The sequence below is a fragment of the Trichoplusia ni genome, chromosome 3 (assembly GCF_003590095.1).
Source record: "Trichoplusia ni isolate ovarian cell line Hi5 chromosome 3, tn1, whole genome shotgun sequence".
In the NCBI taxonomy this organism is placed as follows: Eukaryota; Metazoa; Arthropoda; class Insecta; order Lepidoptera; family Noctuidae; genus Trichoplusia; species Trichoplusia ni.
Window position 1 is genome coordinate 7,566,173 of NC_039480.1, and position 12,355 is coordinate 7,578,527.

The 12,355-nt window shown below is 34.8% G+C and overlaps 1 protein-coding gene across 1 annotated transcript; it reads right to left on the bottom strand.

Annotated features, from left to right (window-relative positions):
• Positions 1-5,312: 5,312 nt before the first annotated feature.
• LOC113491720 lies at positions 5,313-12,025 on the bottom strand. The gene is made up of 3 exons (XM_026868845.1): positions 9,818-12,025; positions 9,396-9,612; positions 5,313-9,163 (listed from the first exon to the last, which is right to left on the bottom strand). Exons 1-3 carry the CDS (start codon positions 9,871-9,873, stop codon positions 7,307-7,309), a joined length of 2,130 nt encoding a protein of 709 aa, XP_026724646.1. The 5' UTR covers positions 9,874-12,025; the 3' UTR covers positions 5,313-7,306.
• Positions 12,026-12,355: the final 330 nt, after the last annotated feature.

A 12,355-nucleotide genomic window follows, 5' to 3' on the forward strand; every position in this document is an offset into this window, starting at 1 on the left:
GCCTATTTATATTTGTTTTATAGACTAGCTAGTTAATGCTCTATTTTGGCTAGTGATTGACGTTTTGACAGTAGAGTAAAATAAGTGTAGGTACACAAAATGGCGTCTATTAAAAGTTACAAAAACTAAATAAATCCATATCAAAACTTAAAATTATAATGGGAGAAAAACACACCTAACCCTGTATTAGTATGTTATAAACAATATTATGTTCTTAACACAAAAGAAGGTCCCAAGACCCTAAAGGGATGTTACACCAAAGCTTTTTACAAGATTTTGTGCTGGTGTGTCATTTACTTTAAACGACAATACCTTTTATATACTATGATGCTTTAGACCGGAGAATAATATAGTAATCAAAAATACGTCGAAGGTACATGAAATCTATCCAAAAATCGCCTAAGTACGAACCTCTACGATTTTCGACCCATAAAAAATGCTGGACTACGCGTGCTATGAATCATAATTCTGTTCACAACAAATTTGTACCAAGAAAAAATTGTTGCACACAACATCTTCGATTTATTTATTCCTTCTCTACTTACACTAATGTTACCATAAGTGGTAACGATAAAAGAAAGTTATTGGATTGCTGCCGCCGTATATCATGTGTAAAGATGGGATATTCCACTTGTCATCGCCTCGTGGCACAAGTGCAACGTGGCAATACAATGTCACTCGTAATATGTACATATATATGTAGTATATAATACATATAATATAGTTATCACCTGCCGTCGCGTGGGTGATGTACTTTCTGCCGGCCTATTTAAGAGCTGTTGTCAAAACACTGTTTGTCATTATCAAGACCAGACGTTTTTCGTTTGCTATCGGATATTTTTAGAATGGTTTTGTAAATTAATCTTCTTTAATAATTATAAACTTTAACAGCTGTTTTGAAGTCCGTTCCGTAACGAAATACTACCTACTTTATTAAATTTGCTCGTTATTTATGTTTTACAAAAACATTTACTGAGAAGGATTTTTGAATATTTATTCTGACTGGTAACTAAGCCGATTCTCTGACTTATGAAATACATATAGTTCCTAAATATTATACATAATTTTTGAGTTTCGTCTCACAACATACGTATTGCAAGATTTAGCCATAACCAAAATCTCTGATGTTTACTAAAAACAGGTCTAAAAGATCCGATTTCACTATAAAGTAAATCTAACCATAAAAAAGTATTTAACGAGTGCAGGCTAATGTGCTCTCTGCTTTTAGTACCTATAACTAAATCCAGGATTTGCACCACTAGCGCTATTAAAAAACACCATCAGGTACCGATGACATATTATGGGCACTAGCATTTCCTCCTAGTACAAAACTAGGTATTAGATACGTCCTAGCCGTAACTCGTATGTACGTATCTAATTTTCAGTAGCAAATAATTGTTTTGCAATGTACTGAGAATGTTTCGACCTTGTTGTAGTATTAGTGAGTGATGATCTAATAAGCTGTCGTTGTAATATAATGACTGGCCGCAGCCCGCAGCCCTGTGCACAAGGGTGTGTGTTGGCTGTTGTTCAACGTCCATTGATCGATTACTCACTAGTTTAATTAATATCTTCACGCGTAGAGAGCAATCGTTTTGGAGGATGGCGCCGGGTATATTTAGACGGTAGAGAGGTAAGGGGTGGCTCTTTTAGTTTTTGTTTATTTATTGTTTCTAAGCATCCTACAGAAGGGTAAGAATCTCTTCGCACCTTTCTTATATATTTTTATTTCTCTTCATAATTTTTATATTCTTGTTTCTATTTTGTCTAAATCCAGAAATAAGCAGCTAGCTTGTATGTGACTGCTAGAAGTTGACTAAGCTCGGTATAATAATACAGCGATAAAACTATTATACGGGACTCAACATTCACAGGACAAATAACTCCAAAATGAATACATACACAATAAACCAAACTTATTCAACTTAATTAATTTTTCCACAATAAAACAGAATAGAGATAATAAAACTAACAGAGTTTAACAGACAGATGTAATGAATGTTCAGAGGACTAACAAAGTCGAGAAAATATATAATAAAAGCTGTGTTTTCACAGCGTCGGCGACCACAGTTGCAGTCACTAATTAATTAACGGACTGTGGTTACGACAACCGTAATTAAATGTTTGCACACGGGTTTCTAGGTACCCAGGTACAGGAATCGTAAAAGACGTCTGGTTTTCACTGGATTTTGTGTGAAGTGTCAATAAAACTATAGAAATGGCATCGAATTTGAAATTCGAGCTTTATGTTTTTAAGAACTTTTTTTTTTAATAAGGACTTTTTCTTGAGTAAAGAGTTTTGATATGCAAAAGGTTTTATTTTATAGTAAACGAATTTACTGATGCTTGTTCATGTTTACCTAGCATGTGTGTTACAAGGAATAATGATATTATCGTATGTTCCCTCATGTCGGGTAAATTTTCTTCCAATATGCAACAAATATGTTTTTAATAATGTTATTATTGGGCTGCACTGCAGCCTGCTGGTAACAGGTCCCGTTTAATCATATTAGTTGCTAGTAAAAATGTGAAACAGAATTATTTTATCCTGCGAAAAACCGGTAGAGCTTGGTTGTAAAAATAAAATTATATAGAAGTATCCTTAAGGTTTATTTAAGTTATATTAATTGGTATTTCTTTTTTAAACTCTATAATAACAAATTTCATACAATAGGTACTTAAAACAGTTGCCTCAGATAACATTGACTTGGCAACAAAACACACTTAACACCTAGCCTTAATACCAGAAACCGCCAAAAGTGTTAACCAAATTGGAACGATTACAAACACAAGTGTCACATGCACTGCCGTCTACCTTCCAAACAAATATCTGTGAAACATAAAAATATTTACCAAAGCAGCAATGTAACCTAAACAAAATTTATATGTATCACGTTAGTAAACAAGTCATAATAAAATCCGCTAATCTTTATACACGTAGTCCATCTTTCACGGGTGATCGATGATGACTAGGTGACGAAGTCATTATAGGTGCCAAACAGACAATGTCACTGCCAAGCTCATTGTGAGTGCACCAGGAACATAAGGGCTGCCAATACCATTGTAACTCGTTTCGATCTATTGTTAGTTAGTCGTATAGTATGTAGTGCAGATAAAACTTGTGTGTCAATGTCAATTTCATTGTTGCCGTTTTGATTGTCTGCTGAATACTGATGTGTTAGTCATCTTAAATGTAGTGAGGAGATTAGTTCATTATCATCAGCTCATCTCAGTCCATTGCTGGATATAGGCCTCTCCCGTCGCAGGCCACTGAGTTCAATCCTCAGCTCTCCTCCTCCAATCCCTGGACTCTGCCTCGAGAATACCTAACGCAATACCTACCAATTACTACAGAATAATGTGCTTCAAATGGTTTTTCCCCTTTCATATCACCAGCTTTAAGAATCAGTAGATTTTTCACCTAGTGAAGTTTCATTCTGTGATACATCTGCTCAGAAGACTATATTAAAACTTTGAAGTATGACTCGTGTTCTTTCAAAAGATGCATTACCTAGTTCAGACAGTAGCTGTGATAACACATTACCTAGTTATGTCCGTTGCTAATGGCCAGTCTCAATACTGCATTAGTAGGTGTAGGTAGAATTCACCTGCCCATTATATTTTCCTTTTTATTCTTACCTGTAGAATTTATACTTTTTGAACCAACAAAAACACCTTTTAAATTTCATATCTGACTCATCACGCGTATTTATTAGTATAGCCCGACTAATTTTGGGCCTAATCGTTTCAAACAGATCATAATTAAAGACTTTCCCATTCATTCCGAGACTAGTCTAGCTATCCCAAAAAAATGCATTAGTAAATAGTAATTAAATAAATAATTATGAACCCTCCTTACGAAAGTTATTATAATAATAAAACATCTTCCAAAAATAGGTATCAGGTATTAAATGATGCAACGGTTTACTCACGAGTATTTACGGGGGTGCCCGACTAGTTTCCGATCCAACCGAAGTCCTTAACCACGAGCTGACGCGGAATATTTCTTTACGAAATATTCCGTATTATTGGTCTACCACCAGGTCTTAAAGAAATATTTTTGCGGGTGTGAAAGAGAGATACCGCTTCAAGTGATGTATTGCACTGTCACGCTTCTACAAAAGTTCATCATTACAACATCAAAAAAATGTATTTGCCGATTTATTGTAAAGTATAAACTGCAGACACAAAATGAACGTGTCAGTAATACCTTATAGAATTCGATATTAGATTCGTGACAATGGAAAACAAAATGAAAAAGCATAATCTCGAAGCTTCGGAGAGATTAAAGTTTGCAGACAAAAATAAGTCAGAAAAGCTTTTCAGGTTCTGAACGTTGTGACTTATCGTTGTGAAGTAGTATTTAGTGTTTTTAACGTTATGATATTGTTATTAACTAGGACTTAAAGAAATTAATAATTAAAAATGAAGTGTAGAGTTCACAAAAATCTGAGTGTGTGAGTATGTTCGTATCTATGTGTGCGTGTGTTTGGGTGGACTTTTGGGTAATTGAAATGGTAGTGAAATTGGGTATGGAGATAGCTATCATTTTGAATTAAAATAATGGTTATAACACAGGTTTGTATCCGATTGTTTTTTACAAATTAGATTTAATATGGTTTTGCAAATTAACAGCTATAAACGATAAGCAAGCGGGCGAAGCCGCGAGCAACTGCAACTATTTAAATGTAAAAGTAACATTTTGTTTCCTAAATACTAAATAGTTTCATTTAATTGCCCTCTTTGGTAGAACTTTTTATTTTTTACAATGAAATAATAAATATAGTTTCACCTGCTCCGTGCCATCACCGTGACATTAAGTGGGACTTTTTGGGTTTTGCGAGAGAGATGCCGCTATGTGTCGTATAAAGCCGATACACTTCCAAAAGTGCAACAGCTTTACTTTAACACGAACTATCTGTTAATAAAAAAAACGACTCTCGCAGTAAGGAATTTAATCCTTGTCAGTGTCATTGTTAATCACATGCGCAATGACAGCCAGACTCAGAACAAGTATTCGTGGATCTCACAAATGCTTCTCCTGCGCGGGGACGCGCATAGTGGGTTTAGCGTCGTGACTTCAACCACTCGGCTACCCGTTTAGTACTAACTACCTCTCTTTATTTACTCTAATCTCATCTAACTTCTAATAGAATGTTGTTCTCAATTGCTCTGTATTTTTTATGTTCGATACAAATCAAATCAAATCCTCGGACTGGATGAACCGATTTCGTTGATTAATTTTTAATTTTACTTCGAATACCTTTCATTTGTTTGCATAATTTAATAAATTTTGGCTCAGTAGTTTTTATTTGAAATCAATTGCATTTTTATTTAAATAATATTATTACAGAATATTCATTTGTTGTCCACTACATTGTAATGAGAAACCAAAGTTTCCGCTGCACTATATTTCATATTAATCATTATAATAGGACAATTTCACGAATGACTTCATAATATTAATTAACAAGATCCCAGAATAGTGTGGCACGAAAACACATTCATTAGCGATGTATCGGATAAGTGTTACAAATACATTTACTTTACATTTATTTGTATAAAGGTCATATTTAATTCTAATATTCAAATAAATAATCACTCACCGTGAAAGGGTGCGTGTACTTATGTATGCGCGTGAAGGTGCCAAAGAAGTATTTTGGCATCATGAAAAAAAAAATTAAATTACTTCTTTTCACTGCATATTAAATTAAAATAAAACTATAATAGGACTGGAAACGGTTAGTCAAAACAGTCAATAAATTCAGTTTAAAGAAAAAAAACAGACTTAATGAGCGGTTTAGCGGACGTTCATGCGCAAGAATTGTAAAATTTCATTCTCATCATTTTTTTCAGAACGCGCCTAAAGAAGTATCACTTCAAAAAGTCATAACTGCAGCTTCAAAATATCGGACTCAAGATACATTAAGTATTTGACGTATTAATTTTTTCAATAAACATATAATTAATACTCAATTCCCTTTTTATTAACCCGACACAAGTAACATGATATTTTTATTTAAAGAAAACAAAATCAAATGCGCGCTATTATGTCATAGTCTCTTCGAGCAATAAATTCTGTGAGCGAATTGACATCACTTTCGAACGGTACGTCATTAACACGTGTTCTAATTGGTATTCTCTAGGCCTATAGTCGTTTTTAAATGTGAATATAAATAGATCTGGCGTCCAATGGGTAAGACAATGCAAGGCGCGCTTCGGGCCGGCCCGTGCGCCCGAGTGGCCGACTCCTCTTAGAAACAGCTGTATTATACGTACGGTCGGGAACAGAAGTTGGTCAGCATATTCCGATTTTTAAAGCAAATATATACAATCGGTTTTAATTAGTTGATGTTGTGTTTAGATGATTAAGTAGGCTTAACATCCGGTGCTACAACAAGATCTTTTTTTAATAAAAAAATCGCCCTTCGATAAGAGATTTTGTCCCTGTATCTCGGGAGATTTCACAACAATTCAAGTTACCCATGCACCCAGATAAAAGGAAGGTCATACAAAGTCTTATCCGACGTAGGGATTGAACCCACGACGCGACACGTCGCGTACAGTGGATTGCGCTTGGTATCAACCCCTCGGCTATCCGTGCAGTCCAATTTTTCATAGCCTTTAGAAGACCCTACTTAAGAGCAAAGGTATTTCCTTTTTCTTCCAAAGCTGTAGCGAGTTTTACAATATCAGATGCAGTACCTAACTGAAAAATACTGGTATTTTGTACAAAGGACTTCTGTTGCTGACTGTTCAACTATATTGTATAAGATTGATTCACGGCGAGGACACTCACTCTTGACGGCTATCGGCTATCCGATACACGTATAATTTATTATAGTTTTCAAACGCATTTGATACCGGAAAAGTATGAAATTTGAATTGGACTATTTTTAGTGGCGTTTAATTCATATAGGAATTCATTTGAGTGTTGAATATCAATTAATAATAATTGAGATTATTGTAATAAGATGAAATGAAATAACAGTTAAAAATATAAATATTTTATTTAAATTACACTTATAGTCATAAACGCAAAGAGCGTGTAACTAAGATTTACTAAATTTATCACTTTTGTAAATACCTAATTTATTACACTTTCTTTGAAATATCTATAATATGATTAAATAAACAATTGTTTTCCTTAAAATTATACTTTAAAACTATTAAAACGACTCGACGTAACATGGTTGAATATTAAATGGGATTTTCATTTCTTAATGATAATATTTGGTACGCTGTAAATTTACGATGCGATAAATTACAAATATTTCCGTCGTATCGCAATAAATCAACTAAATAACTACTTTAGACTTTCATATATTATCTCGTTATCATAGTCGATGGAATATTTGGTGTCTTCGCTGTCATTCCACGACAGTATTGATATCTCCGAATGTGTTGAAGTTATCGAGAGATCGTTGTTAAAATGGTGCCTTATACGCCACTCGGCTAGCTGGTCCTCAGTCGGCAGTAAAGCTGATATGTAACTCGGCGCATTGCTCTTCATACTCCTCATTGACCTCCTATTACTGTTTCGAGGGATGAAGTGTGTTGCGGGAATAACGAAAATTTTATCCTCTTTAACAATGGTTTCCGGAACTGGCTTTTTGATCGTCTCTTTCCTTAACGGTACTTTTGGAGGTAAAACTAAAGCATCCACTTTTTTGTGTTTGACAAGTAATATTCTTTTGCTACCTTTTAGTAGGCTCGGGTATTTTAGTATGATTGCGTACACGCAGAGTGCTCCACACACTAAACACACTAGTGCGGTAGAAAGGTAAGCTAACACCTTCAGTTGTTGACCATAATTATGACTTTTCTCATTTGCTTCATGGTAAACGCATTTGTTGTAATTAACTCTGCCTGCGTTTAGCCCTATTGGACAGAATATATAACTAGCTTTTGGATCGGCGTTGTAAATCCTTAACATTTGCGGCACGTGACTCACGCAGTAGATTTCGTTCGGACACGTCGATTGATACCAAACCATTCCGTAGTCCTCAGTATCAACTGTCCCTATTTGAAGCATCGAGTAGTTCGCGGTTTTCATCAAATATGTGAATTTAATCCAAGTGTTATCTACATCAAATGTATCTAGTTCTAGTTCTCTAAAGTAAACAATACTTGCTAAATCATTAAAACGTTTATCTTGGCTGAAGCATTTATTTCCATATATTGGTGAAATCATTTTAATTAGGTTATTGTAGGAAAAATCGGTGCTGTTACCGTTATAGCAAGTTCCGCTGCTAACGTAAACAAAACCATGGCTATCATCCGGTTTTTCTAATTCTAAATTAAATTGCATTGGCGTGTGCTGTACAGCAGGTTTAACCATTTTTGTAGGCTCTGGTTCATTTGCTGCGCAATGTGATTCAAACTGAGAAAAAGTTAGATGCTTGAAATTATCGGGGTTTCCACAATAGGGATCCGTCAACAACACATCTTGTTTTATTAGTTCTCTCAAATTTTCGTCGGAACAATCACAATGCCATAAATTATTCTGCAAATTAATCCTTGGTTTAGGGTTCACCAAGGCAAATAGATTTGTGAATAAATGGTCTGATATTTCAATGAGATAGTTATTGTGCAGATATAAAATTTCAATACTCTTAAGGCTATCAAACGCTCCCGCGCCTATTGCTGATATTTTGCAAGAATTGAGGTACAAGGCTTTACAGTTTTGAAGGCCAGTAAAACTAGATCGTCCGAGGACATCGCCAAAGGAATTAGATGAGAAGTCGACGACTATTAGTGACGAAAATGTCGTCGCTCCTGTTATGCGAGCCGGGTCCCACTGCTCGCAATTTGTAATAGATAGAGTTATTAGCGTGTCATCCACAGCCCTCAAGGGATCTCTTGGTGGGTTAACTAGAATGCAATCTTTCATAATAAATTTAAGTAAACGTGTAAGACCAACAAAACTGTCCGTTGTCCAAGTTCTTATAGCCAGGTTATAGAACGTTATCAGTCGTAACGAAGCAAGATATTGGTTCATGAATGCGTCCGCTGGAATGCGCATTAGGTTCCCATTGTTTATTATCAATTCGTGAATGTTTGACCGTAACGATGGCAAAAATCTTGGCGCTAAACTGTTGTTTACAAACATGGGGTTGTCCAAATGTAAAACGACATGTTTACAATATTTTTGGGCGGCATCCTGAAAAAATAAATAAAGATACTAGTTTCTAACATACTCTCGTAATTCACGTTCTCGCCATTTCTGCATCTCTGTTATTGTGTTTCGTTAATTGAAAATAGTTCCCCAAATCCAATATTACAGAATACAATTATAATTACATATATAAAACAAAATTAGTTGTGATAATTTGTTTGAATTGTCTCCAAATTATATGTCTTTATAATCAAAAATAAAATGAAATTATTCTCACCTCAACAGCTTGGACAATATCATATTCGAAATCCCCGAAGAAGGGTGCTTCTCTACACATTATTTTGCAGCCACTGAGCAAACACCTGGGCGTGTGATGATGTGGTGGATCCCTGATTATGGTCATTCGGAATATTAGTAGGAAACTGGTCACTGTTATGCCTGCGAATATGCACTGTACCACCAAGCGCAACCAGCCATGGCTGCATGATGTGTTTCTGAAGATTAAAGAGAATTGACTATTATTTTTCATAGGAAAAAGATGTACAAAGATAAAGTCGTTTTATATGTCTCATTGTCTACGTTAGCTTATTGTATACCTTATGTATTCCACGTCCTATGATTGATTTAACGATAATTTACTTTAATTATAATATAATTAAAATTATTCTAATTATGATTCAAACTATTAAAACAACGTACCTTACGACTGTTGACAGCCTGTTATTTTTTTCTGAAGATCCTCTTATTAATTGCATTCCTCATGAGAAAATATCACGAAACACATCGAAAGCTCGGCGTGAGTGGCCAATGAGGGGAGGTAATACAATGACTCGTACGCTAATAAACCAGATAAGCCTTACAATGATACTGTATCGCGCCATTAGCGGATCTGATAAACTTTGTAAATACAAGTGATTGAACGAGCTAATTTCACGGACAAGGGCGGTTATTACTTGATGTTACCTGTGATTGATCGAGCTTTAATCGATCAGATTTTTTTTGATACGTGATTTTGGATTTTGGTTTTTTTTTTATGATACGCCCTGTATTTTGGACTCATGATCATCTTACCCTTTGCCCAGTTATGGTGCGGTCGGCTTCCAGTCTAGCCAGATGCAGTGAAATGTTGACTTTCTATCAGAACTTTTGTCAGACTTTCTATCTTTTTTCTGCCCATAACGACTGTTAAAGATGTATAAATAGCAGACACAATTACTAGCCTTTTGAAGTTCTTTGGACTGGATAGCAATTTTTATGGAACCAGGTCCGCCTCATCTTCATTGCTGTTTCATCCAATAGACAAAAAATGACGACAATTTTGTTGGTGTCCGTCGTGTAGTTTTACATAATAATACATCTGTATTTTATCTTTTGCCCCGTAAACATAAATTAATCAAATTATAACGTATTGAAGTTACTCGTGAGATTACTTACTCTTTGAAGCAGTTTACCTACGTAAATGTTTGTTGTTCAAAGCAAGGCAAAAATACTTGCCCATTATTTTTTAATTATCTGATGGACTCATTCGATTATAACTTCTTATATCCAGCCATCACCCCTATTACCTAAAACCAGCCTGATGCAGAGTTATTGAACTTTGAACTGTTGACTTATCGTCGGCAACTTTCATGCTTATCACAATACTTAGGTACACAAACATTCATATTTAATACATGATAAGAGAATACTTTATTAGCTTTCGTTCAGTTTATTTCTGCAAATAATTTCACAATTCCTTTTGGCTATTCCGTTGTTTACTACATCGCCGCTGGCAACATCACGCGCGTGTTGTGTAAATATGTTTTGATATACTAAATTGTTTTTGTAATATTATAGCTGTTATTTTGATATAATTTATGGGCATTTTTGTCATAAGCAATGTTCGTTGTATAATATTTTAGAAAAACTATCGGTCCTGGCTAACTTCGTACCGCCTAACACTTGATGCTAACAGTTTAGACAAAAATACAAAAAAAGGTTCTAATGTCGATTTGGCTCAATAGGAAGGTATTCAGATATCGATCATGTACTGCTTATTCCTGCTCTTTTGGTAATTACTAATACCTTCTACCCTGGTACTGCTGTCCCCTCCATTACAACCTACTCTCCTGGTACCACACTCACGACTCTCGAACTCTCTTTAAAGTATATGAACGCATCCAACTCATACACCGTGCCATTTTAATGAAAAACTAAACTTCTTGCGGTCATAAAAAATAAATACACATAATCTTAGCTAGTGTTCTAAACAAAACAAGGTTCACACAGCAAATTTTCAATTTTAATAAATTCATCGAAATAAGTTGTATTTTCCATGAATTTTTCCACTTTACAATATTCATTTTATGTGACAACAGAGGCAAGGTTTTAAATATGTACATTTCTAATACGATTCCTGACATAAAGATTAGTTATAGAAGGTATTATGAGCGCTTGAGTCAAAATAAAAGGGTTCCGTTTTATCATTTGGGCATGAAACCCTAAAAATATCCATTTAAATAGTATGTGTTGAAGTTCACCATAATTCATTACTATACCGCCTACAACACTCACACACTTTAATATACCTTCATTATTCAAACATGAAACCGTGTCATGTTTGCAAAAACAAAAGAAGTAGTAAAAAAATATTAGCAATACACGCGACTCGTACCGGCTTACATAAAAAGTTCGCCGCGCAATCTTGGTCAACGCAGGTGCAACTAATTCAGGAATTATTTATGAAATAATAATGTTTCCGGGAACAAATATTAAGTGCTTGGAAACTTAGTTCAGTCATGTTTATTTGATTATCTCAATCATTTTTGGTCGACACAATGTATGTTTTTCTTCCGTTTCGCAATTCTGTGTTTTGTGTGTCGGTGTAATTAAAATATGTATAACTAGCTGTTGCCCGCGACTTCGTCCGCGTGGTTAGAAAGGATAAATTATTATTTATATCTGCCTTGGTTTTTCCACATTTTCCATTGTATTTTCGCTCCTATTAGTCGCAGCGTGATGATATAATTATAGCCTTAAACCTTCTTCAATGAATGGTCTATTCAAAACAAAAATATTGTTTCAATTTGAACCAGAAGTTCCTGAGATAAGCGTTCAAACAATCAAAGAAACTCTTTAGCTTTATATATTGGTATATATACCTATGCATTTATTTAGAAGTATACAAGTTTATCATTAGTATAGTACCTACGTCATAATACAAGCTTTGCCTAGTTTGGGACTAGTTTTGGTGGTGTT